Source organism: Rhamphochromis longiceps, linkage group LG16 (assembly GCF_057381845.1).
Source record: "Rhamphochromis longiceps isolate RC_006_pf linkage group LG16, R_longiceps_female_GT1.1, whole genome shotgun sequence".
NCBI lineage: Eukaryota > Metazoa > Chordata > Actinopteri > Cichliformes > Cichlidae > Rhamphochromis > Rhamphochromis longiceps.
The window spans coordinates 30,308,336-30,336,220 of NC_140572.1; the positions used below are offsets into that span (position 1 = coordinate 30,308,336).

Sequence of the window (27,885 nt, forward strand, 5' to 3'; positions counted from 1 at the left end):
AAGAATGCAACACTGGCTCTACAGCGCAGTCCTGCCAAGAAGTTTTCAGGTGTGTGAACGAGGAAGAGAATGTAAAACCTTAGAAACTAATTGTTAGGTATTTTAGTACCATGGGAGCATTTACTGGATATTGTTTTATAGTGACATTATACAGGAAAACTCTGTCATTCAATAAGGCCCCTTTGTTTTAGTTATTTTTCTCTTTGACCCAAGAATTGATGTGTGAGAATCACAGGCTGGTACAAGGTTGAAATACCACAGAGATCACTCCCTCAGCTACATTAGTTTCTAAATCTCTTAGGAGACGCCTGTTGAAGGCCAGATGGTTTGTTTCAGAATTCACTAATGAAAGAACTCTTTATTTCGTGCCTTGAAAATATGTCGCTGAGATAATCATAATTGTAGCTGAACTGATAAACTATACAAAGGGTGCTTCTTCACCCAAGGTGATCTTGGTCTGTACTGGTTTAAACTGAGAATCTGCTGACTCATGAATTTTTCCCTCTATATAAACTGTTGTACTTGAGAATAAAGTTGAGTCGATTTGGGAAGACAACCTGAAGCAGTCTCTGTTTTCTTGTTCTCCCAAGCTGCTCCCGAGCTCGTACTAACACGCTGAATGGCATGCTTGAATGTTACTTGAGAATATATTTGACTGTGTTACAGATTAAGGGACAATCTCTGCTGATAGGTGAAGGTACAATCTCTGCTGATAGACGCCCACGCCTCGGAGGAAGCCGATCCACGGATTAGGCCCTGGAAGCCGTTTCCTTCACTAATCATGACACAAATATCAATAATAATGAGGACATTCAGGCTTGTTGGGACATGTGCTTTTGACAAGTCAAATTATTCAGTTTCTGTTTATCTGAGAAAAAATGTATGGCTTTACCACCTGTGTAATTGGTGTATGACTTAATTTCTTTACTTGTACAGACAAATCTGAATGAACACAGAGCGATGTAGTTTAGTAAGTGAAACTAGTATTTTAGTAATTCCCCTGTGATTAACTGGAATTTCAATGTGATTATATTTACCTACATGTATTTAAAGGTGGGTAGACTAGAATAAAGGTTGTAACAAGTCAGTTTTTTTGACAGGAAACAAAGAAACTATACTAGAAATTTAAAAAATGTTTTAAAAGAATATTCAAAATTCAACTGGTGTGTAACTAATTTTAAACACAGCATAAGGTTTTCTTTTACATAACCTAAGGACTAATTTTAAGTATTGCATAAATTCAGGTATTTTACAGGAAAGGAAACAGATGATCAAATGATGCTGTAATTTTAAGCAGTGCATTATTTCATGTTAATTTGGAAGAAAAACAAACTATATTTTCCCATCTTGCATTTTGAGTAAGCTGTACTTTTTGTTGTATCAGGTCCTGCATGTGCAACAAAGTTTTTAACACCCTGACACCAAAGTTTCCGTTGTGGCACTTGGAAGCCTGACGGCAAAAACAGTTAAGGGGCTTTGCAAGCCAAACTTTTCAGCTTTTGCTTCAGTGCCATCATGATCTACTGCATCACATGCATCTTTCTACAAGTCTCCCTCACAGGTAAGATAAGGTCATTTTTGAAAGACAAGTGAATAAAGCATATTCCTTTACTTTATATAATTATAAGGTCATGAGCAAGAAATGGGCATGATTTTGATATAATCAGTATATTGATTCTACATTCTTTTCTTATGTAAGGGGCTGCTGAGAGCAGTATAATTGGTGGCAGAGAAGCAAAGCCCCATTCCAGACCTTACATGGCATCACTCCAGTATCAAGAACACCATTCATGTGGTGGGATGTTAATCCGAGAGGACTTTGTTCATTGCATTCATGGCTTCTCAATCATATGCAAACATTTGAGGTCAGTTTTCCCCTGTGAAACCAGTCATCTGCATAGAACGTCTGAAAAAGATCCCCTTAATCTCAACTTAATCTCAACTTAATTCATATATTTAAAAGATACTTCCATTTAGCAAAATAATTATAACACTGTGATACGCGTACATACCAAGAACGAAACAAATGTGTTCTAAGAAGACTAGCAGATACACATTCATTTGAACAGGCAGGGTATTTGGGTTTATGCAGTTCTGGGAAAAAGAGTAGCACTTCAGGCACAAATCAAAGGTGTTTAATCAGGTCTGACAGTTTCATGTATGGAACGCGAAAGTGAAAACAACACAAGGATCCTAACAAATGTGTGCTTTTTAGTTTATACTACCACTAGATGTTGCCAAAGTCACCAATTTTTAAACGTATACCAATGGGCCACAAACTGTGGAGTGGCCTCCTCTGGTGGAGCAAAGAGCTACTGCTGGGATGTTCGTTACCAATACATTCATTGAGTTATATTAGGAAATTAATGAAAAACTGCAGTAAATATATTTTAGAATTGAAAGCATCAATTTGATTAAAGAGCTCCCAAACACTGTGGATTAACCAGTTTATAGAAACATAAACCTTACACTTTGTGGTGGTCTAATGAAAGTAGTAAACTAGTTAAAGAGCATATTTTTAAATCTGCAACATCTGTCTCTCAGTCACTGCATGGTCCAACCACACTCTCTTATGCTGGTTGGTTAGGCCTCTTTTCTGGCCAATGTGGACAAGTACACTGTGTGCTTGGCTGAATACTCTGCTGTTCTCTGTACTGTATTGTAGAGGTTTCCTGTGGATATGTTTTGTACTCAGGATCAGATCTGTTTCAGTTTTCAAGAAAACTGAGACACTGTTTAGACAAGTGAGTGTTGCTCACAAATCAACACTTACCTCATCCTTAAACTATGAGGTGAGAGTGCCCACTGGTTTCACTCTAACTCCGCCCTTTTGATTATGAGTCAGAAGGTGTGTTAAAAAGCAAACCTGGATCTACAGTCAGTGACATTTACACTTGTAGGACCATGTGCTGTTAAAAAGATAAACAGTTCTGTTTCTGTTTTGTTTGTTTTTTTCAGGAAAACCTTTGTGGCTAACTGGTGCATGGCTTTTTACCCATACAGACAAATCTGTATTTATACATACAGCTATTTAGTTTAAAAAATAAAACTAATGTTTTAAGTAGTGCTCTTAGTTTTCGGTTTATCCAACTTACTCTGCAAATATTAGTTTGAATGAAATGTTATCAGTGTCAGCGTTTTCATTGCCTATCATCTTTGTTATTGTGGTGATCACACAGCAACTATAATCACATTTCACTCTGTGGTAGCCTCTGCTTGCTGCGATCATGTGGCTTTTGCTAGGTTGGTTAGCCCATCTGACTGCTTTCTATATATTGGGATCATGTAAAACCCCTTAACCGCTGTAGTATTATATCCTGTTCTTCAGGAAGCAGCTTGAAAGTGTAAACAAAGTTTCTGTATTTTACAGCATGTGCAGTAAAAAAAACAAGTGTAGATCGAGCCGTGCTAGATTTCCCACTAATTCCCTGATGTTACAACAAGTAATATTTGGCATAATGTCTAATTAAATGTGAGTTATTGGCTTTGTTAGATCATTTTGAACTCGTGTATTTAAAATAAAACATAGGTGTTTTGTACTAGAGCAAGAGTGTTTTGAAGCTTTTACGAGTTAATGAAATGAGGACGGGCTGCCAGAGGGGATCATCTGCTGTGATTATTAAATTTATGTTTCTGTGAAATTTGTCAGTGACACCCTCAATTATGATGAGAGATTGAACACATCTGAGAGAACATAGAGAGTAAATCAAACATCGAAATTTGTTCAGCTGCACAGATTCAAAGGCAAAATGAGAACGTAAACTTCTAACCTTTTGTTGTGTAAGGCAATGAATGTACTGTTCAACTATGTTTACAGCATTTAGTCAACAAGTTCATGTCCTTATAGAGAATGCTGTAAAGACACCCACCAAACTGGGCTTTAAATAATAAGTTATTATTAAATAATAAGTTCAGAAAAACATGTGCACTGTATGTGCACATGTGATGAAACAAAAGAAAAAGAAAGAAAGAAAAAAGGAAGTAATGTGTGTATAGGGTTCATAGTGAGAGGTGTGAATATCTTTGTACACACCGTGGTTACTATGACGATAATACACGCTTTCCATTTCACGATTTACCACCAACCTTCACCATCTTCCTTTAAAATAAATGTGATCGACAGAAAAAAAAGGAACTTTCATCAGAGCAAAAATTGGAATTATCCTCTCATAGAGGTGTGTGATTTTTAGAGAGGACAACCACAAAACGTAGGATTTTGAATTGAATTAATCTGAATTGCATAAAACCACATGAAGGTGCAAACACACATACAGTATAGAAAAACAATAAAGCATTGACAATTTAACAACGTTTGATGCTATCTTGCTTGAGAAGATGGCTACAGACGATCTTTTTTTAATATGTTTTTTCACAGTTGTGTTTCACATGTAAAGCAGTGAGCAGGGTGTGATAGCAACTCCTGCCCGTGCAACAAAGTTTTTGACACCTGCCCACAGCGTTTCCGTTGTGGCAGTTGGAAGGCAGACAGCAAAAAGGGTTAGGGGGGCTTTGAAAGCCAAACTTTTCAGCTTTTGCTTCAGTGCCATCATGATCTGCTGCATCATATTCATCTTTCTACAAGTCTCCCTCACAGGTAAGATTTTTGGAAGAGATATAATTAAAGCATCTCACTTTTCCTTTTTAAGGTCATAAACAAGAAATGGGCATGACTTTGATATAATCAGTGTATTGATTTTACCTTCTTTTCTCTTGTGAGGGGCTGCTGAGAGCGGTATAGTTGGTGGCAGGGAGGCAAAACCGCATTCCAGACCTTACATGGCATCAATCCAGTATCAAGCCCAACATTCATGTGGTGGGATACTAATCCGGGAGGACTTTGTTCTAACGGCAGCACACTGCAAGTGAGTGCAGGGGCATTTCTTTTGTTTTGGGTTTCTTTGTAAATCAAGAACTAAAGAAAAAAAAGTCCTAAAAATTGGTATTTATGTAACAATTACCCCCCAAAAAGTTAAGGATTTTATCTATTCAAAATATATCACTACTGAGTTATGTTATAAACACAGTTTAACACACATGTTGTAGGTCTCCACTAAGATCCAGAGGGCACATCACTTTCAGACTCACCTATCTATTCAGCAACACATTGTGTCCTATGACACAGGCATTTTAACCCCAGAAAATAAAAACCACACACACACAGATGTCGGTCTAACTATTTCATAATACTGCAAAGATGATTTCTCAGCCCAAATTTGTAGAGTCGTGAGCTTTGTAAGACAAATGGATGCAAACTACACTGATCAAATATCCACCACAGCATAACAGTCAAGAACTCAGGTTTTTCCTTGAATTTGTCACCTGTTCAGTATTTAAGCATATTGTAACCTGGCTGAAGAAAATTTGCTGTTATGAGTGTTTCATGGCTGTACTTTATAAACCTTTATTTTTATGTATAATCAGTGTAACTGTATGAGATTTCAGGACATAAAAATGTTAGCTTTTTTCAGATATGACAACAGCGGTCCTTGCACAGTGGTGCTTGGAGCACATGACATTAGCAAGAAAGAGAAAAGTCAACAACGCATCAAAGTGGCCAAGTACTACCGTCATCCAAAATTCAACGGGAAATACGATTATGACATCATGTTGCTTAAGGTAAAGCTAATAGGCCATCAAATTTCATTTTAAAGCATTTTTGTGCAGTGTACCTATTCACAGTTAAAGCTTTGTTATGCAATTTCACACTTGTGCTAGGTAGCAGGTGTGAGTGTGTGTTAATTGCTGACCTTTATATATAGAAGAAACTCCCCTTTCAATAACACGTTGATGTCTTTCACAGTTAGAAAAGAATGCCACACTGAATAAGTATGTGAAGACCACCGGACTACCTAAGAAGAATGGGAAAATACCTGCCAATATTAAATGTTATGTGGCTGGCTGGGGTCGGACTGGAAAAAATATGCCCACCTCAAATGTTCTAAAGGAAGCCACAGAGAAGATGCAATTCAGCAATGAGTGCAAAAGTATTTGGCAAGCATATTTTAATTCTAATCAAATGATATGCACCAAGTTTACCAAGAAGGATGGAGGAGTTTGCCAGGTAATCAAATGTTAAAGGCAACCAGTACACCATTATTAATATTCAGAAAAACTAGTTTTTGTTTTTTATTCATAACAAGAAAAATGCAATGTTTTCAAAGACGACTTAATCAAGTCTCTCTGCTCTTTTTTTTTTATAGGGCGATTCTGGTGGACCACTTATTTGCAACAAGATGTCTCAAGGTTTAACAGCTTTTACTTTGGCAGATGATTGTAATAATCCAAAATATCCTCATGTCTACACTAAAATTAATTTCTTCATTCCCTGGATCAAGGAAAAAATGAAAGAATAGAGGAATGTTGCATGAGCCACTAGTGAGTGGAGAAGTGGGCTTTTTTCATTTACTGATTAAACAATTTGGTTGAATGGTCTTTGTATTAAAAAGGAATTCAAAAGTTGAAATGTGTATGTTAAGCATTTGGATAAACACACCTGATTACACGCAGATATTGTGTAATAAACTTTAAACTGTACCTTTTCATTTTCTGAACTTTTCTTTATTTGCCTTTTCAATTTTGATTTCTAACTTTTAGGAATTTTTTATTTACTTTCATTACTTAATGTTTAAGCCAATGGAGCATGAGGCTATAGTCCAGTGAAAACCTTTGAAGCTGAACAGTTTTCCTTCTGTGAAACTAGTCTTCAACACAGAAGTTCTAAAACGTTGCCCTTAAACATTCTGTTCCTCTGTTTGATTCTGTTACATGTATTACATGTTTAAAAGATCATTTTTATTTAGCAAAGGTAAGACAAAAATAAAGACTAAGCAAAACTAACTGGACTTGGATCTCTTTGTCACATAATTATTTCTCTATTACCTATTACAGAACAGACATGTGCATACCTAAAACATTAGAAATTTGTTCTACGAAGACTAGTTTTAGTCTGTTTCACACCATGTTTTACAGCACTTGATGTGTCTGCAGCAAAGTACCTTGGATTCATGCAGTTCTGGGAAAACAAAATACCGCCACAGCCACAAACCAGGCATAAACCAAGGGTGTTTTGTTAACAATCTCACGTGGAATGTGAAAGTGAAAGAATGGATGTTGTGAACATGTGCTGTATGACATGTTTTAGTCTACCACGAGGTGTCACCAAAGTCAGTGTCTGTTTTAAATCATACCAGTGAACCAAAGACTGTGAAGGGGGCTCCTAGTTTGGACAACCAGGAAAAAAGCTGTGCATCAATCCATCCATGGAATGTCATTTATCTCAATCTGGGTGGTGGAGGCACGAGTCTAAGCAGAGGCACCCAGCCCTCCCTCTCCCTCCACCTCTCCTTGGGGAACACCAGTATGTTCTCAAGCCAGCTGAGATATGTAAAGCTTCCAGTATGTCCATCAGAGTGTGCATGTTACATATAAAGTGCTTGTATGAATGTGTGTGAGTTGTCTTTGTGTGTCACTGGTTTTGTTTAGTTTGCACTCTTAGCTTCTTCAAATGCACAGGAAGCACGGCAGCATATAAATTTAAAGTCACATATTTAGGGGTTTTTTTTCTGAGTGTCTGACACTGTGCCCACTGTGTGTGCAGATGATGGTTGAAGCTGAAGTGATTTACCTGCTCAGCTTTTAGAAGAAAAAAAAAAAACACAGAAGCAGAATTTGCCCTTTCCAAGAACCACCACTAAACACCTGAACTTCCAGGCAAGTTTGTGCAATTGTATCATGAGTGTTCATACAGGAAGCTGCACAAACGCACTACAGTCGCTGAGGGAGAGAGAGAGAGCGATGTGTCATTAACACTGATTTCAATATCAATTTATTTATTCATTGCCAAATCACAACAATAGTCACCACAAGGCACTGCAGCCCTCTGCTTACTCAGAGAGAGGTTTAAATCAGAGCTAGAATAAGTGACAGTATGGGCTAGATGTACTAACACATTGCAAACTTTGTGAAACAAAAAAACACAAAAAAGTAATGTCAGTATTTACTAAAAATCAACAAAACTCAAAATGAATCAACAAAATGTCTTCAACATACCGTGGCTTCAGTTGCAAGAATTGCTCAGTCCATGTAATGGAGTTCACAGCTCTGACAGTGTGTGAGATATAGATCACAAAAACGCATACGTGCATATGTTGTGCCCTCAAACTGGAGATGAATGAAGATACTTACATGCAGCTCTCGACTTCTGTATAGAGTGTCAGCTACAATAGACACAACCAAACCCGTATTCTCTCTGCAATGATAAACTCTGTCTCAGAACCACAGTTTCCAAACAAAGTTACTGTTATTTTCTGCATTAGCTGATGAGAAGACTTCAGGCAGTGCACAACATGAACTGTGACATAAGATAAATACATCTAATTAACTCACATATTTTAGCTGACACTGCCTTTCCACAGTAATTAAATAATACTTTAGTTCTGTATGTCTTTCAGTAGTTAACTGAAATATACAGACAGTGGCAGAAAAAACATCATTCAACATGGTGGGACAGTATTAAAAGCTAGCTTACACAGCTGAAACAGTCCACCATTCACCTCTTCCCTTACAATGAACAATGATGATGGAGTAAAAAAGTTTGTAGAGTTTTGTGCATGGCAGTTACCTTAAACAGGGGAAATAGTGAGGGGAGATGAATGACTACATTCCTGTGTACTGTAGTCCCAACCAAAGACAGTACCAATGGATCTAAACACAGTCAACCCAGGCACAATTCTCACCACTCCCTTTTCATTCCTACTGCATATTCCATACAGCAACACATTCAAAACAACAATTAAGTCAATCAAAAAATATAAGGAATAAAAATGTACAACCCTGAAAGGAATCAAATTTCGGATCCACCACACGCCAAACATTCCCCCACGAAATCAGCAAACCCATTTTTTTTCAATCACACATTTCCCATCATCAAAACATGATGTCCAATTGTTACTTCTTACAGTCCTACATTGGACTCTGTCAGTTACTGAAGTTTGTCTCCATTATAATGATTCTCTGCTAGACTGCCACTGTAGGCCTATATTTAACGTACACGTTCCATATTAATTTACTTCATTTTCTGTTTACAATTACAATGCTGCACCTGTCCTGCTAGAAAATTATCTTAAATTACCATCTCTTATTTTTTGACTGTGCTTGAAATTGCATTGCCTTTGGCAGACTGAGTATGTCATATTGAATTGACTGCATCTGTGTTTAGAAAACCAACGACCGAACTAACCACACCTGTAAGCAGTAATTTGTGGATTTTGCTCCCATTTTTGCCTCAATTAATAACTCTTGCAGAAAAAATTCAAAAACGTTTAACACTAGAATGCTAAAATAATCGAATCAGGCCCCAAAACTACAGAAAAACACACACCGGTACCAGAATTTAATCATATCTAAAGATTCAAAGCGTTGCATTTTTAGAATAATGAAACCAAAACTGAGCATCCCAGTATCGATCAAGGCCCGTCTGCAGTGTACTCTAAACCTGATTGTGCTGATGGTGGTGGAGGCTTTGCTACAGGTGGTACCGGACTCCTCATCAGTGTTTATTCACTCATAGCTGGATGTTTGATCTCTTTTATTTAACATTAAGCTGTGTTTTTTTCTTCTTTTGGGTGGTTTGTGCAGCTGTGGCTTAATGCTGCTTCTGTTTCTTAATGTGAATATATAGTATGAGTGAAGATGAGACTAAAATGACTTTAAGCTTTTAAAACTCAACTAAATATATTTTTAAATTATGTTTTTAAAGCAGCTACAGGTACTCTGATTGCAATCTGATTACACTGCACATTAAGCCTGATTGCTGACATATTGTTGCTGACATACTCAAATCAGTCTCAGTGGGTTGACCGACAACCTGATCCACCAAAAGGTATCATAGGCTCTACTATAAACTGTGTCTGGATTGGAGTCTGCTTGCACAGAACCAGAAGTGTATTGCTATGTGTTTAATTAGCGCATCCATCACGCACACACATGGCCGTGCACGTTTGAGGTGTGATTTCCGCCTCTCTTTAACTTTGATGCCATCTCTCTCCTTCACCTGCTCTCTGGTGAATGTTGCGTATATGGGGTAAGACTGTCAATCTAATGCACTTGATCTTTCTGAGTCCCACTAATAGCAGCCTCTTTGAAAGAGACTTGCATACAACCAATCTGCGAAAAAAAGAAACCGCGCAAAAGTGATCTGTGATGTTGCAGAGCTGTCACTCGCTCCCTCACAGTCTCTCACTGTGTGCTTATTTCTGAGCCGCTAATCCACTCAAGTCAGGTAATCATTAAGATGTACTGACTGCATCTTTGCATGGAAATCAGTGCACCGTTAATAGATCAACAAAATAATTTTCCACTTGCATGGGTGCAATTTTGCAAATGCATCGTAACACTGACATCTCGGCCTAATCTGGCCCTTGATATCATGATGACAGCTTTGATCGCTTGTTATTACGTTTCTTGCAGGAAATACTCTAACAGTAGAAACTGAATTTCAACCAGTTCAACTAACTGAATATTTTATTTCCTCTCCTAATTTTCCAGCTCATCCTACCCAGATCGGTTTATAACGTCACAATATTTTGAATCATCATCTGTGTACATCCTCCCAAAACTATACTGAAATATTTAAAATCTATAAAAAACAAGACATTTGCCTTTACTGATAAAGCTTTACATTCTTTAAAGACTTGGAAAGCTGCCCTGCATTCTTTGAGTTATACGTGAAATTGCTCTGAAACGTCTCTGTTGTGGCTGTAAGAGATCCATCATCTGTGAGTAAAAGTGGGATTGACTCATATTAGAAATGATTAAACTGGGAGACATTAAAGCAAATCTAAGGATATGTATCCACTAACGGTAGAAATAACAAAACCCTCTCTTTAAAGAAAAAAGGTTTGTAACATTTAATTGAGACATTTAAATTTTACTAAATACTCATTAAAACAACGTAATGTTCATAAACTGCTACAAAAACAGTTTTTATTTAATACACTGTATTCAGGGCAGATCCACCTTGGGGTCTGATGCTATCTGGGTAACTAATATCTCGATCCATCAGTAAACTGCGTGTGATCTATTTCTTCAAATTTTGAACTTTAGTTTCCGTGTCCTACATTTTATTCCTGTTTTGTTACAGCTAAATAATTTAGATGTAAACATCAAATGTAAAATTTAGATTTCAGCCTATGTATTTACATTCTGCCCGACACCGATTGTGAAAAATGAAGGGGCCCTGCAGTGAAATGTAGAGTTGATCCTCCGAGTGTGCGCCTGTAGACTCAGCCTATAACCACCTGTTGAAGGTAACATGCTAACATATGGAGCACCACAAGAGCCACGTGCATCAAGTAAGGACTTTTTTTACTTAAATAATGAATTGTACAATAAGTTATGCATTTGTAAATTCATTTACAGATTCATTTATTTATTATTTTACTTATTCAAACGTTAATAAAGTTATTTATTATTTAATAATTGAATTTAAAATAAAAACACTATTTTTCGGTGTGTGTGGCTCTGTGGTCCTCCATAGATGAGGTCTTTATTTCAGAAACATGAGTTCCTGCTATGTCTTCTATTTAGTGTTTTCCCTTTATTTAGCTACATCATCAACTACAACAGCTGCAGGATCAGGAGTGCTGTCTTCCAATGGTGCAGGTTCATTGGCGCTCAGTTGTTGTAGGCTTTGTCCTGAACAGTCTCTCCCTGCAAGAAAAATGATTCATGTATTAACTTTCAACAGAGCAGCTGTGTACGGCATATGTGTGGATCTTTTTCCAATGGATCTCAACAGCGTAAAGGGTTGACACAGAGCAGAGACATCTGTGCCTGTGCTTAATTTCGTGTTCTGAGTTCCAATGGAGGAAAAGTGGTCTTCATGAAGTTATAGTTTGAGGTTATTTTACACCCTGAAATGTTTCTCTCTCACAAACTTTGTGTTGTAGCTTTCATTGGTAACTGCTTCAGAAGGTGAGCTAAAATTAAGAGATTGATACTAATTTTCCACAGCGGTTTAAACCTGGTGCATTCTCTCAAAGAGGTTGCAAATTAAAGGAAGAAAAAAGCAAAATAAGTATGTACTCAGTTGTCCAGTTGTTGCTGCCAGTCACTAGTGTCAAATCGGTTGCAAAGAAATATACGGTGCCACACAAAAAAAATCCTTGTGATTGCATGAAAAACACCAACTTGTCTGCAAGCATTGCAAATGTGTTTTTTTTTTACTTTAAATGGAAACTGTCAGTTTCCAGTTTGTGTCAAACTTTACACACTTTCATTAAAACTCGAAGAGTATTTGGGTAGTATTTGCAGATAAGTGGACGTCTTTCTTGCAAACTACAGGCAAGTGCAGCAACCTTATGGTGTAGCACTCTCTTTTTCATAGAAAATGCAAGCAACCACTCACCAGCCAATCAAGTAATAACACATTTTTACCCAGCAACCAGAGTTTGCTAAGGGGTCAGAGTCACTTTGTCATTTTCTAATGATGTATATAGTCATACATTTTACTCAGTACTGCTGTTACTGATCCTCCGCACAGTATTTGATGTAACCAATTTTTAAACATTTAATTACATAATTAATAATTACAAAGGAAAAGGAGCAAAATTCAAAAGTTTACAGACTTTTCCTTTTTCGGCAGCCAATGGTGGCTCCTGCTCCGAGTATTACTGCAAGTATTACCGGTACTCCAAGAACAGCTCCCAAAGGCAGACTCCAGCCTTCATCTGTAAATCAGGAACAAGACACAGTTACAACAGTCAGTTGTGTTACTTTACCTACAACTTCAACACAAAATTAATCCTTAGTGCAAAAATCATCTAAATTTAAACAGCACTGTAAACTGAACTTTAGGTTAACTGCTCATGGGAATCTGTATGAATGAAACACAGAAAGCTTCCACGAACTGATGGGAATTGATGTGCATCTTGAATTCTCTTGCATGAAAATGGTAACGTTGTAAGCTACTGTAATTCAAATCAGGATTGTTGGGGGCCACACTTTTTTCAAAAAGTTACTTTAAGAACTTCTCTGGTTTGAAGAGATTAGTGTTAATATAATTATGAATTCATTCACTCAAATTGTATCTATAAAAGATTTGCTACTACTAAGTCTGCAATGGAGAATTAGGTTATTTTCTAGGCTTGTCAAGGCTTTTGGCTCGATGACATGAAATTACAGGGAAACAGACCTACAATTGATGTTATTCTGGGATGAGATGTATGTAATTCCGGCAGTTTCAAATTTCACAGTGCGTTTTTAAATTTACAGCAAAATTACATATATATATATAAAAAAAATTTTGTCTGTGTTTAAGATGAACTGTGACTTAAGACTTAGAGTTCTGCCTCAGGAGTTGAACCTCAAGTTATTCTATGTTTTTGTCATTGTTGGTTGATTAATAAACACAGTGGTTTACATATCTATTTCAAACCTATGGATATGGATTCTGAATTTATTTGAAAAGTCAACTTCAGGCTGAAAAGCAAAAATGATCCTTGGAGTACCTGTAATTACGTCTTTAATTACACTCAATGTCTCCTTTGAAGTTGGGTTGTAAACGCTGCATGTAACTTTCTGTGATCCTCTGATGTTGGCAGTACTGGTAACTCTGTAGGTGCCGTCATCTTCCTTGTAGATCTCAAGGGTCTGGACATCAGGTGGTTCAAGTGTACGTTCATGTCCCTCGTGGTCCACGGAGATCCATGATAGCTCTGGTTCAGGAAAGCCCCCCTTTGTTGCACACATAGCCATCATATCTATGGTGTTGACCACGATATTTGGCATCTCAAAACGAGCTGGAAATGAGTCAGAGATTTTTCACATGTATAAATGTTAGAATTTTCATACAAATTTTAAGAAATCAGAGATCATTATTGTACAAATTAACAAAAACATAAACTAGTCACTAGTTTTATCCCTCAATCATCACTCAACTCAGTGAATAAATACATGCAGCACTCGAAATGATCATCACGAGCCACCTGTTTTATTATTCTTAAGATATGTGCCTGAACACTGCCTGAAGGGTTTCATCTTTTCAATCCCATTGGACATACAGTTTGCATTTCACATATTTAACAAATACTGATATTTGCATCCATGTTAATTAAGGTGAACTATACCTGCTACATGAACAGTGGTTTGGCAGAGCGTCCTGCTTTCTGGTATGTAAGCAACTTCGATGCTGAGCTGATCATCTTTCAGCATCAGCGGATTGATGACAAGGGAGAAGTTGCCAGTGGCCAGTTGATCGCGGAAAATTGCAGTCCTGTTTTTAAATGACTCACTTTGGTGTTGAAATTCCTCTTGTCCTTTTGAAAAAACATGAAGAACGCTGGAATTACTTTGCCAGTATATGGAGGTTTGCTCAGGAATGAACTTTTCGCTGAGGTTGTGATGGCACTGAAGGACCAGCGGTGCCCCTCTGGTTCCATTTGTTTCTGATGAAACTGGCACCAAGAACCAGAACAGCAGACCTGCAGGGAAACAGAGAAACATCCAGCTAAAAAAAAAAAATCAATATTCCAGACAGTAGAGCTCTGAATCTCGTAAAATACTTTCTGACCTGTGGAACGTAGTACTTTATTGTACTTTATACAGTAAATTGAGACTAAAAGAAGTCCATTTAGATTCACTCAATTCAGACGTCATAACCTGAAGACTTGTTTAAGCCTAACTAATCAGCTGGTAAAATGGAAAAAAAATGCAAGTTATAATGCAATAAAAGTTACGTCCAAATGGGACTGGTGGACTGGAGCTGCTCCGTTTACTGCTCGGTATGTAAGTACAAGTATTTTAAAATTAGTCTTAAAATACATCAGGAGCCTGTGTAAAGAGTTCAAAATAGGAGATAAGTTCGGCGTGTAGAGCAAGGGTTCCCCACAGAGAGCCTGCACGAAGCCGTTTTTTTCTTGGACTCAGGCAGGGCAAGGTAATCTGCCAGTAGCCCTTGGTCAAATCCAACATCAAGAAAAAGTGAGCAGTGCCTAACTGGTCAGGGAGCTTGTTGACCCAGGGCATGGAATAAGTGTCAAACTGTGAAACTTGATTCACCTTAGGGTAGTCAACACAAAACTATATAGAGCCATCTTTCTTCACAAAAAGAACTATGGGGCTACACCACGTTGCTTTACTCCCATTTTTAGCATTTCAGCCAATTCCCTCTGAACAATTTGCCACTTATGCTCAAGTAACCAATAGGGTGTGTATCAAAATAGTGCTCATAAGACTATCATTAGACTCGCAGATATCGGAGTCATTATTTGGTCATGAGACTAGTATAGCTGAGCAGGGTGGAGAACAAATCTGCAAAACACCGCTACTCTGCTACTCTGCTCTCTGGGGCTGTGTGAGATGGTTGCCACAATGGCGGGAGGCAGGAATCGTGGAATTATGCACCGCCAGCCCCAACTCATCTCTCACCGTCACCAGGCTCACCAGGCTCACCAGAGAAGCGGTTTCAGCCTCTCTTCATGCTTTTAAGAGTTTGAGGTGATATATTTGTGTGGCTCCTCCCCTGTCTGACAGTATGATGTTATAGTCAACGCCACCACGTGACCACAACGAGACCTTACCAATTGGCAAGTAAATTTGAGCTAAAAGAAAGGAATAATACAAGCACTTTGTGGCGATCCCAACTGCATTTATCCTCGTGAATGAACTTATGAATCATGGGCTTTTAAGTCTTGTTCAGTGTCTACCACCCGTCAGTCTGAGGGTGGTAGACACTGGTCCAAACAGATTTAATGCCCAATAATTCATACAGCTCCTTTAGTGTGCAAGACATGAACCATGTACCCTGGTCAGTCAGTATATCTTTCAGGATGAAGAATGGGAGATGACCTGAAACAGTGCTTGTGCAACACTCTTTGCAGAAACGGTGCGCAGCCTCACTGCTTTGGGATATCAGATTACGTGATCCACCAGAACTAATACAAAGCGATATCTTTGTGAGGACTCTGGTAAAATGGCCTGATGAGGTCAACACCAAAGACTTTAAATGGGACCTACATTAATGGTAATAGGCACAAAGAAGCTTTTGCAATCACAGGCTGGTTAACCAGCTGGTAGCGGAGTGGGCCTACTTGTAGACCCACTCTATGAACGGTTTGAGCACGATGTGGTTGAGCAGCCGAGCCTCACCCTACGCAGCTGCCAACTGTGCAGTTTTCCAGCTCCCCTGCTCTGCCCTTCAGCCAGTTTATTTTAAGCTTTAATTCAACCAGATTATTCTTTTCCTCAGTAGGAAAACAGCTCCAGTGAGCTAAACTGCACAATACCTTAGACTTCACACAATGGAGCTAACTGCTAGACCACATCACCTTTTGTTTTTTTAACCCTCCACATGCACACACAGTTAGATGCATAGAGCAACCTTCAGGTTCAGGATCTCACTTCCAAGGCAACACTTCAACTTTTAGGCTGACAAATGACAGCCACTATTTTGTTGGCTTACATGGTCATCAGACAAAAAGAGTTCTCCCACGACACTCGAACTACTTTCACGTCTCACGCAACATTTTTATCGCTGAATGTAACAACTAACAAGACAGCTGATGAGATTAGTAAATAATGATATTATAAACTGGATTAATAGAAAGAGCAGATTTCATAAGCACAAAGGTCACCATGCTAAAAGAAGTACATATACGCACACTTTGCTTCACATACATTTTTGCAGTGTCTTGAAGGCATATAACAAATTTTCAGACATACCAAACAACGTGGAGAAACAACTCATTTCCATTTATAGTAAAAGGAACGTCCTTTTGTCAGCAGCAGGATGATATGTACAGAATGACGAAACAGGAAGGAAGCGTTTGAGCATGTGCAAATGTAGTTTCAACTACATAAGGGAAAAAAACGTTAAAAAACAGAAAAACATTTTCTTTTATTAATTAATTACTTATTAATTAATTTTATTTTTTGGCTCTCATTCTCGTTATGACTGAAGGATACTGTAAATGATACCTGTATGTGTTAATAATGTAGATGATTTTCTCCATACTGCTCCACAGGTCACTCAAAATAAAATATTAAAGCAGATAAATCAAAACATGCTTCAATTCTGGGCTCATGTCTTATTTTGACTTTTTTGTTTCACTGACAGTAGCCTGAAAAGCAGACAATAAATACCTGAATTAAAAAATAAATAAATAAATGCTCTTATGATTAACACAGTATAAAGAATAAAAGTATCCCAATTAGATGAATATTATATATTTTTTATATATGGTTTATAGATAGAAAAAATTAAGGTTTTAGGAAGAGAATCAAGCTCACTTCTTATGGAGAAAAAAAATGAAACTATGTGGTTCAAATGACCAACATAAATGCAATAAAAATATTTTTAAAGGATACCCAGGACCAGAATGACCCCCCCCCCCCCCCACCCCCCTACCTGATGATTGGAGTTTGAAGCCGAAAAAATTAGATGAAATATTCCTTGAAGACCCTGACAAGAGAATAGATAGCTCCCGTGCAGACTTCTGAATATGTGTGAATATGTTTCTTTCTGTAAGAAAGAATCAGACCCACACTGCGTAAACAACCGCAGCCCTCGCTGTCTGAAAGGCAGAGCCGCAGACTGCACAAGAGGGGCGTCTGCAGCTTCGTGATGTAAATCTGGACCCAATCCAAAGTGCATTAATACTCTGCAGCATTTAGGTCTACATTACAGAATACAAAACGTTAGTCTTGTGTCTTCTGCTTGTTATTTAGCTTCACTTCCTTTTGAGTTATGTTACATCGCTTTTGTACCCACTGCTACCTTTCGCCTCATTATCTTCAAAGCCTAAATTGTCTGACAAAGCCTGTCCCGTGAGGATTTTATGCTGAGAAGACTGAAATTTGGCTCACATTATGCACCACTATGTGGTGCAACTTGGTCCCTCAATAGCAAACAAATCAGGACCTACTTACTGTAGCTTGCAGTGGCAGATATCATGTAGTCCAGGGCTGGAAAAGTACAAAAACCTAGCCTAGCACCCAGTCTATCTAAGGTGGAGCTGTGGCTCTATATGCTCATTCATGAATTGAAAAGGAAGCTCATAAATGATTAAAAACAAAAAGCTTTACAAGAATGCTTCATTTAACAGACCCACTGCTCTGCATTTGGATAGACTGTTGTGTTGTGACATTGTTTGTGTTTCTGTTCTCTAAACTGTGTAATACTTCTTCAATTCAAAGTAAAACATAACCAGTGGGTCACATCAGGGGGACAGCAATCAAAACTTTAATCAGTTCCCCAATTTATTTTATTTTTTTTACTGTTTAAAAAGAGTTTGGTGGTTTTTCTGAGTAAAAGCCTCTACACACAAGAAACATAAAATCTGTGCAAATATATCGTCCACTAAAAATATTTTATGACTCACCTATTCTTGATGCAACCCAACACGAAATTACGTAGGAGGAATTTGCAACGTTAATTTTTTGAAGTTAAGCTAAATTTTTCCAGTGTTTCGGTTGCATGCAAACACATCTAACCAATCACATCATTGTCTGGTGGTGACACAGTCAAAGTGTTGAACATGGTGTTACATTGATTGTTGTTGTGTCACAATCGGCTCTTGAAATTATTTCTCTGCCTCCTCAAGTATGGTCTCATTTCTCTGCTAACAAGAGTTCAACTGGCCCCACTGACATCCAGAAATATGCGCAAAAGCAATCGCAATAAAGCTTCAGCTCCTGGATCCCAACATGAAGTTCTGCATGCTGCTCCTTTCTCTTGAGAATGAGAGGAACAAAGAATTTCTGTTTGTTCCTTTTTTGGTTTAGTAAAATCAGGACTAGCTCATCATTGCTTGATGTCAACTCCTTTTTTTCATAGTGTGTTATTTGAGGATGAATTTTCTGCAAACACGTTCAGTGTGTATTTAGGTTACACAGCATGTTTGGATCCGTAAAATTCGGAATTACGTGACGTTTTTATGAAACGCTTCTGGTGTGTAAAGCCTTAGCAGGACAAAAACAGCTGTTTAGTAAATTCTGAAATTAGCTGCATTCTGCTTACATTATTAGAAAACTACTTAAATCAAGCTGTCTGACTGGTTCTTAATTACTTCTGAGATATCATTGCCATTTTATAATCAGTTACAAAGTTTTCCTTTTTGATGACTATGCCTGAGGAAACAAAGAGGAAAAAATTGAACTGCTTTCACTTCAACAAACTGAGTCTGCTTTATGTCCCAGACAGAAAGTCAGCAAGAATACATCTGTGGCAGAAAACAAAAACAAAAAAGGATCCATGGACCACAAACCTACTGTGCTTCACCAATATTTCTGGTAACTAACAACTGCAGCCAGCAGACAGTTGCAAAAAGGAGAATATATGTGCTGACGGTGATTCGTTCTTGTAATACAGGCTTGAGAAATAAAGTTTACATTTTGGCATCATCATAAAGCAACACTGCTGACTTTCTTTGCTTTGCTGCCATGGTTTCTGGCTGCAAAACAAAGACAACTGAAGTACAAGTGCATTGTGGGTAAAATATAAAGGCTCCTATCCCCCTAAATACTCTGATGGCTGCTCAGAAACAATCAATTTAACACAAGGATCTTGCCGCGATTGCTAACCTGCCAATGATGTGCTTCCAAGGCCCTAATATGACCTAAAATAGTATTATATAACATACTATATATTAATATTAGTAGTTTCCATAACAGTAGTATACTATTTCACTTTGATTTTTATCATGATTAGTTATGATGATGGTGCAGGATGAAGATGTTCATATCTGACTGAAACACAAACAACAAACCAAAAACATCCCGTGAAGCTGACACTGACGCGTGGTTGTAAGCCAATCAAGTGCCAGCAGCTAAATCCATTTCGTCATATAGACATGATCAAAACAACCTGCTGATGTTCAAACTGAGCATTAGAATGGGGAGAAAAGGTGATTTATGTTAATTTTATGAACATGTCATGGTTGTTGCCAGGCAGAAACTGACAATCTACTATCATTTTCCAACACAAACATCTCTTGGGTTGTAAGAGAGCAAATATTCAATGAGTGGCAACAGTAACTCAAATGACCAACCACGATTACAACCAAGGGAATGCAGAAGAGTATGTCCAAATGCAAATGCAGAATCTTGATGCTGATGGGATACAGCAGCAGGCGATAAAGCCAGGTGACACTCCTGTCAGCTAAGAACGGGAAACTGAGAGTACAGTTCACACAGGTTCAGTAAAACTAAACAACAGATGACTGGAAAAACAATATCTGGTCTGATGAGTTTCAATTTGTGCTGCAACATTCAGATGGTCAAGTCAGACTTTGATGTAGACAACATAAAAACGCAGACCCATTCTGCCTTTATCAGCGGTTCCTGCTAGTGGTGGACTAGTAATGGGGTGGGGAATATTTTCTTGGCACACCTTCAGCCCATTAGCACCAAATGAGCTTTAAACACTCCGCCTACCCTGAGTATTGTTGCTGATCATGTCCATCCCTTTCCATGGCTGCCCCAAACAAGATAACACCGCGAGTTAACGAACAAAAGATTCACATCATGGATGCAGTGCACACATTTGGTGCAATTGTGTGATGCTATCATGTATAATATCATATGAACTGAAATCTTTGACGAATATTTCCAGTATTTTGTTTAATGAAGAATTAAATTCTTAATGAAAAATGAGGTTCACACCGGACCTAGCAAGGTGTACCTAATAAAGTGGGCAGTGTGTGTACGGTGATTGAAGATACAAAAACAATGGAAACCAAAGATACTACCACAGAAAGCAGTGTAAATTAAACTGCCTGTATCAGATCAACAAGAAGATTACTGAACACAGAGCAAGCGAACAGACTGAGAAGAAGGCAAAAAATGATCAAAGTGAAGATCAAAGGAGCTAAACGTAAGAGAGACAAAACAACTTCAAAATCAATGAAGAAAAAAAGAGCAAATAGAGCAACAGGAAGTTGTGTGATTTTTTTTGATGCAACAGTTTTTCTATTTTGTCTAACCATGAGATATCCATTTGAGAATCTTACCTTTCGGCCCCTGTTGGTTTTCACACACACTGTTTCTATGTTAGGCGGGCAATGGAAAAACTGTCAGGTATCATCGTTGGATCTGTAAACACACGTGAGTCATGTTCTTCCTTTTCTATCATATTAAACTGATTTCATATCTGCATCTAATGGCAGGTGGTTCTCAATATTAAGGAAGTCATCTGAACGTCTTTGTCTGACAGAGAGTGGAAGCTTGTCGTGCAGAGCTGAACAGAGAATATCAGCTCACTCTTCTGTTTTATTTTCTAGCTCTCGATGTCGGAAAGGCTCAGATTATTGAGTCTCCTTAGAGTACACTTGGTTTAATATTCTGCTTTAATACTCTGACACGTTACCCAACTCTCACTTCCTCTTCAATGGCAACCAAAGCACGTAGGCTTTATGTAGTCACAGGGCACTGATAATGCAGATATTAGCTGCTCTCCGCAGCCGAGCTTTACTTCGGTATTATGAAGACTTTATTACTAGTCATTCTGGGGGGAAAGGCCCGATGAAGACTGTCGAGTCAAAAGAAGGCATCTTGTTAGTCTCCATTGCACATGACCTCATTTTTAGTGTCCGTGCTCACTAACACGTGTTTTACTCGCTGCTCTTTGACAAAAGGCTCACAAAAATGTTGATCCTATTTGTACTTTTTTTCAGTCTCACGATCGGTAAGCTATCACCTTTTTATAAGACCATTTTCATTCAAAGCTGTGTGCGTGTTTGTGTACATGATGGAACTGTACCGTTTGGCTTATCTGAGAAGAAATTCATTTTAAAGATAAGAGTACTTGGTATTAGACTGTCACAGGATTTGAGGAAGTAGCAATCATTAACAGTTGTCTATTTTATTTTATTTTTTCCAGTTTCAGTGGGTAATGCAACACTGGTGTATGTTAACACCACTATCACCGACTCAGCAGTCCTCGAATGTAGTATACAAAATAAAAATATCACGGACTGGAGTAATGTTCGTTTTTATTGGCAAGATAACAGGGATTTTGTGTTGTATTCCTATAATGAAGGAAGAAAGATGGCTGAGCATGTAAATGACTACTATAAACACAGAGTCACAGCCTTCCCTCAGGACATAATTAGAGGAAATATCAGCATCATAATCAAAAACCTGACTCTTGAAGATAACGAAAGGACTTTCTGGGCTTTTGCGGCAGTCTTGGACGGCAGCGTGATGAAGAAATACCACCTGGAACACACACAGATCTGCCAAGTAACTTTACAGATCGGTGGTAAGAAAGGTTTTCAGTCTTTTTCACAAAAATAAGAAAGAGAAGTTATATTGTCATATAAATAAGCACCTACAGTCAGTGGAGATGACATTGATTTTATGCTATTGTGGTTAATGTAGAATGTGTAGTTTCCTCCTTTCAGGCACTGCCAACAGTGACAATGCTAATATTTGCATTTAGTGATTGTAATGATTATTTATCGGTAATCAAGTGACAGCTAGGTTCAAATCATTTTGGACAAAGACACAGTTTGTGTATTTTTGCTCTGTGCACAACCACAGTGGGTTTTAAATCAAACAGTCAAGATGTGCTTGAAGTGCACAAGCTATTCAGGAATTATACATATTCACCTCATCCAGTCGAAGGACTGATGAGGTTATGTCATTCTGAAGAATCTGGCATGAAGAATCGCTACTCCTGTTAGAGTAATATTCACTTTCTTTATTCAAAAAATTTTAGAAAGATGGAAATGGTCTTCTGTCCCCTTCTCTCCTCAGTTCCTTATCAGAATCCCAGGCTAGATGTTAATATGAAAACAATGACTGCAGTGTGCACTACCCAAGGAGGATTTCCTGCCCCTGAGATACAATGGGTCCTCCTCTATACCAGCTCTCATCAATCAGTAGAGTCGAGGAACATCCAAACTACAACGATGCAGAATTATCACGACCGCCTTTACAGCTCCCGCAGCACTCTACTAATCCCTGCAGGTCCTCACGAGGCCGTGAGCTGTCTCATCCACAACCCGACTTTGAACACGACAAAGAGGGCCACCGACACTTTCAGCAAAGGTATGTTTGGCGCCATCCAGTGGACTGAGAAAAGTTAAACTGGAGATAGAGGGGATCTCACTAATTTCACATGTAATCTACATGCCAGTACAGTCACTCGAGGTTGCACAACATAATATTTGTGGTAGTGGTTTTTATTTTATAGAATTTAATAAAATGGACAGTAAAAACCATATATCAATTTTTTTAGCGGTCAGATATTTTGTATTTTCCAACTCTGATCACTTTTTCTGTTTAATAATTAAATGCAAAAGAATTTGATGAATGAAAGAATGAATAATTATCACATCAATGTCAAAACACTTTTCTTCCAGTGGAAGTAGCGGAGGTGCTTTGAAGCCAGAACTATGAGTCCACTTGTTGTAGCTCATTATTCTCTTCCAGTGTTAAAGCTTGGCCATCTTTCAACTTGCATGACAATGACTGTTCATTTAAAAGTATTTGAGGTGTATCAAAAAGAATAATTTTAATTCAAAAGGCTATATTTTTTGCATCCCAAACGTATAAATGTGTCCCCCTTCACAGACACAGAAAACCTGTCCCCTTGATGTTACACCCTGTGTAACGCCCATTTTAATCTATTTGGTGCTGAAAACAAATTACAAACAAACTATTAAGAGAGGAGGGAGTTTGCAGCTGTTATGAAGCTGAGCGGTTTCATAATCACCACTTTTGTTTTTGCAAACTAGACATGGTGAGCTCATATGCAGAAAGCTGTTAGCCACAAATAAGAACAAAAACAGCAGTTATTTCAACATCTCTGTCATCAGGATGTGAAACAGTAGGACCTCAAAACACTGAGTAACCTTTAAAGTTTCTGAGCTCTACTATGTAGCTGTCATGGCAAGAATACTTATCATGATAAAATAAATGCATTTGTAGTTGCTGTTTGCCCAAAATTATAACTCATAATCAAAACAACGCTGGTATGAATCAGTCCAGAAAAATTACTAGCGCAAATCAAAGCATCTAAAGCGCATTTTTAACAAGTTTGAATTATTAAATTATTAAAATTTGGAAACCACAAAAGGGTCCTCCAATATTCACTCACAAATTCAGGATATCAACCATTTTCTGCAGTTTTGCATTATCAGTGTTGCTTTTTGTCATATTTATTTTGTATTCTTTTTGTATCTGTTCACTTCATCTCCGGTCTCAGACTGAAGTAGAACAACAATGATCTGTTCTCGTGCAGAGGAAATGTCAAATTACGTGTCAAACGCCCTCCCCACAGCTCAGAGCTTGAAGCAGAAAGTCACATTCAGTTTGAGACAGATTTCATCTTCAATTTACGAGCAGTCCCACCGACTGAGACTCATTTACTCAGTCCTGTAATACTGACTTAAACTCTCATGTGACAGTTTTACCTCCTGTAGTTTATTCCTGGAAAAAGAGGCTTTTAAAGCTGATGTGGCTATTTCTGTTCTGACTCAGGTCACGAACATTTTAAAACCAGTATAGAGGTATGTGCAGCGATAAGAATCAGTCTAAGGCACAGGTGTCAAAAGATCTAGTCCCCAGGCATGAATTGGCCTGGCAAAGGTTCCAAAACTGTCCTGCAGAATGGCTTTGGAAAATGTGAAGGAAGGGAAAAAAATTTAACTGTAGTTTTATAGGTTTTACAGTTTTCCCTGCAGATAAAGACCCCCTCACAGCCATTCAAGTACTTAACAAGTAGTTATATGACAGAAAGGTTCCTGTTTTTCATTGTCTTCTGTAGAAATTTCAGTTAAGTTAATAAAAATTCCATGTTTTATAAATACAGGAAAGTATAGGAGGTGAACTACCAGAATTTTCTCTGTAATTTACACATTTATCATGTAGAAAGACTGAGATGTGCTGTTGAAATTGCAAGGTTTTATCTTATATTAGGCTCCCACTCTCACGTGACTTAAAACCAATAGAAAAATATTTGAACTTTTTTTTTGTCCATTCAACGCTGCCAGGTTGCCCCTCAGACTGACCAGGAGCTCAGTGATACCCTGGTCCAAATCTGGGAAGCAATCCCCCAGGATATACAGTAAACCATCATCCAGTTATGCGCATGCCCTGATGTTGTCAAGCAAGCACGTTGGCCACGCCCACACAAGCTACTAATTGCCATTTTGAGTTGCTGTAATTAAATTTAAGGAAAATGTAAATATAGCACTTTTCTACTCTTCTGAGCACTCAAAGCGCTTTATACAACTTGTGCATTCACCCATGCACACTTTTTAAGTGCTTTCTTCCTAACATTCATATTCCAATGGATGCATCGGAGAGCAATTTGGGGTTAGTATCTTGCCCAATATTTGGCATGCAGACTAGCCAGGAATCGAACCACCAACCTTCCGATCTGCTCTACCGCCTGAGCTACAGTCACCCCAATCAAGCCTGTCGTATAATTTTGTTTTCACGCTGGTTTTTGTGGTGTTCTTAAATTCAGCCCTCTGTAGGTACCCAGTCACATCAGTAAAGAATGTGTGTTTTCAAAGTGTTCCTAATTTTTACAGCAGTGCAGAATAGCTTACATGTTGGTGTGTCTCTGTCTGCAGGTGCTGGAGTGACGAGCTCCCCTGAATGTCTGATATCTGCTGCTGTGTTTCTTCTAACAGCTCTACACTGGCTGTGATTCACAGCAAAGGTTTTTTCTCTTTAGGATCTATCATGTTAAACAGGTGATGTTTTAGGCTATTTACAGCATTTTCGATACAGAAACATAGATGAAGGACATTCCCACATCTTTGCATATGTAACAGCCTAAAGGAAACAACTACTGTGCTTTATTGCTTTTCCAATTTTCATACAAGACTTACAGCTACATTAATCTGTCTGTTTCAGCCACCTGACATAGACTGATCCACCCATCCATGTTCTGCTGTTGGTACCAGGGTCTGGTTTTGGTAATGGACTACTCCAGAGGAGTGATTTTACCTCATGCTGAAAATACTTCGTGCCATGGAGACACTTCTACTATCCATAATTCAAACTTACTAGTTTAATTCTTTTGCATGTTTCACCCTACCTTTGCATCATTATAATCTCCTCCTGGCTGTCTCTTCAGCAGTAAGTAGAGAAAAAGAAGGGCAATCACAGGGCAAACCACTGTGGCAATTTTTAAATGTTAATACTCTTTGTAATTTATTTTTCTTGACTTACTTGTTTTGTACTTCATTTGGTAGTGAAAGGTGTTCAGAGTTGGTTGGTTGGTGCTAGTGTGGGTTTCATAGAGTCCTCCTGTGTGCCAACAATCTTTTTTTATACTTTAGTCTTATTATTTATTCTTTTAGTCTATTGAAAGACAGTTAAAAGGAAATTATATTTCTAGTAAAATCAGGAAAGTGCTTTCCAGAAAGTTTGTTTTAAAACTCAGAAGAAGTTCCAGACAGTGTTAAAGTGGGATTGCCAGGTGGGAAATGACTCATTCAACATTTAGTCAAAAAATTATGTGTACTGTGAATTACAGTTGTCTTTCTGGACAGGCTGAGAACTGTGCTCTAGCTACATTTAGCTAAGAAGATGTTACGAGGGCTATTGGGGCCGCTTTCCAACCCCCAGCCTGCATGACACCAGTAAAGAAATACAGAATAACAGTAATATCGAATACATTAGCTTACCTTTAAACTGACGACTGAAACCTTTGAAACCAACTGTGAGCATCTGCTTCGTATCAGTCCAACATCCATCACTGTGAACTTTGATTTGCTGAAAGACACTTGACAACAAATTAAACAAACAAATCAATAAACATAAACATAGATTATGAACCTCAAATGTTCTGGAAATAAACATTTATAAAACACATCTACAGTCATTTGTCCCTTTTTTAATACCAATCCTTGTTATAAAACAAACACAAGCATATCAGTGGATAGTTTGACACAGAAATATAGCAAAGGTTAATCTCACACATACACTGTATGTGTTTCCTATGATTAAAGTATATCCCGTATGTGTGGTATATATTCTGGGGACATGCATTTCTGTGCCAGCCACCAAGCCAGTGTTTAGCTTAGCTAACTGTACGGTGCACCAGTTAGCACTGAAAACTGAAAGAAAGCTTAAAAAGATTTCCAAACTTCAGTTAGCATGTTTAGAAAATACAAGCAACACAGTTCCCCACATAATAGTTCATAGTACAGCTGTACAAATTCTCTCTTCATACCTGAAAAGAGGATAAATGAGAGAAAATGGTGGGATAGCTTTCCTTTCAACATCTTCAGTATGGTGGCAAGAGCTCCCCCTAAAGACCTCTACAGGCATAACTAATCAATCACAAATACCATTTCTCAAAATGGGCAAAAGTAGATCATTGTGCCAGGTTGTATCCCAGCAAACAAGGAAATTTTCCCAAAACATTTAATGTACCACTCGAGGTGACAATCTGCAGCCCTGGCGTAGGAGTGTCAGGGAAATTCGTTTTTAGTAAAAATAACAGTTCAGAGGATGATGTTCTGCAACCCTCAGTTTAACTTTAGGCCATCCTCAGTGGAGACTGCTCCCCTTTTCCCTCTCACAGCAGCAGCGCCCACTGTCACTGCTCCTATGGGAAGTTTTAACTGGGAGTACTACAAGTTTACCAAGACTACTATTAGACACTCACACCTTAAAACGTGGTTTCACAAGTCTCTGAATGCTGTACAAGCAGTTTCCAATGTCTTATCAACAATTTCTTAGCTTTATTTACCCACCCTCTATTGCAGTGGCAACAGACATGGCTTCCCAGCAGAAGCAACTTGTCAACAGTGATCCCATCGTCACTGTCCACTTCCATACGTCTAATTATTAATAATATCACAAAGCATTTGAGATTGATAATAGAAATTATTAAAAGTGACTGTCTCTATGTGCTATCTCTGT

At 38.1% G+C, this 27,885-nt stretch overlaps 3 protein-coding genes across 3 annotated transcripts; 2 read left to right on the forward strand and 1 right to left on the reverse strand.

Annotated features, from left to right (window-relative positions):
• The first annotated feature begins 4,546 nt into the window (after window positions 1–4,546).
• Window positions 4,547–6,822, forward strand: LOC146651414 (granzyme B-like). Its single transcript, XM_085384624.1, has 5 exons — window positions 4,547–4,594; window positions 4,718–4,862; window positions 5,469–5,616; window positions 5,801–6,061; window positions 6,201–6,822. Exons 1-5 carry the CDS (start codon window positions 4,549–4,551, stop codon window positions 6,351–6,353), a joined length of 753 nt encoding a protein of 250 aa, XP_085240750.1. The 5' UTR covers window positions 4,547–4,548; the 3' UTR covers window positions 6,354–6,822.
• Window positions 6,823–7,916: 1,094 nt separating this feature from the next.
• Window positions 7,917–27,573, reverse strand: LOC146651415 (CD276 antigen homolog). Its single transcript, XM_085385264.1, has 6 exons — window positions 27,191–27,573; window positions 26,643–26,740; window positions 14,127–14,480; window positions 13,509–13,799; window positions 12,627–12,728; window positions 7,917–11,709 (listed from the first exon to the last, which is right to left on the reverse strand). Exons 1-6 carry the CDS (start codon window positions 27,286–27,288, stop codon window positions 11,597–11,599), a joined length of 1,056 nt encoding a protein of 351 aa, XP_085241390.1. The 5' UTR covers window positions 27,289–27,573; the 3' UTR covers window positions 7,917–11,596.
• LOC146651416 (CD276 antigen homolog) lies at window positions 20,037–25,890 on the forward strand. Its single transcript, XM_085383616.1, has 4 exons — window positions 20,037–20,139; window positions 21,848–22,255; window positions 22,753–23,046; window positions 25,581–25,890. The coding sequence occupies exons 1-4, from the start codon at window positions 20,037–20,039 to the stop codon at window positions 25,655–25,657; spliced, it is 882 nt and encodes a 293-aa protein (XP_085239742.1). The 3' UTR covers window positions 25,658–25,890.
• Window positions 27,574–27,885: the final 312 nt, after the last annotated feature.

What these genes read in the sequence shown, in the direction of transcription:
- LOC146651414 (XM_085384624.1), top strand. Translation starts at nt 4,549, where the DNA reads ATGATCTGCTGCATCATATTCATCTTTCTACAAGTCTCCCTCACAG. An exon ending in TCTACAAGTCTCCCTCACAG is followed by an intron (nt 4,595 to 4,717) that starts GTAAGATTTTTG and finishes TTCTCTTGTGAG; the next exon opens with GGGCTGCTGAGAGCGGTATA. An exon ending in AGGATGGAGGAGTTTGCCAG is followed by an intron (nt 6,062 to 6,200) that starts GTAATCAAATGT and finishes TTTTTTTTATAG; the next exon opens with GGCGATTCTGGTGGACCACT.
- LOC146651416 (XM_085383616.1), top strand. Translation starts at nt 20,037, where the DNA reads ATGACCAACCACGATTACAACCAAGGGAATGCAGAAGAGTATGTCCAA. An exon ending in GCAGCAGGCGATAAAGCCAG is followed by an intron (nt 20,140 to 21,847) that starts GTGACACTCCTG and finishes AATCATTAACAG; the next exon opens with TTGTCTATTTTATTTTATTT. An exon ending in AGTAACTTTACAGATCGGTG is followed by an intron (nt 22,256 to 22,752) that starts GTAAGAAAGGTT and finishes TTCTCTCCTCAG; the next exon opens with TTCCTTATCAGAATCCCAGG.
- LOC146651415 (XM_085385264.1), bottom strand. Translation starts at nt 27,288, where the DNA reads ATGCCTGTAGAGGTCTTTAGGGGGAGCTCTTGCCACCATACTGAAGAT. An exon ending in AATTAAAGACGTAATTACAG is followed by an intron (nt 12,729 to 13,508) that starts GTACTCCAAGGA and finishes CCTGATTTACAG; the next exon opens with ATGAAGGCTGGAGTCTGCCT. An exon ending in TGGCTGCCGAAAAAGGAAAA is followed by an intron (nt 11,710 to 12,626) that starts GTCTGTAAACTT and finishes TTTTTCTTGCAG; the next exon opens with GGAGAGACTGTTCAGGACAA.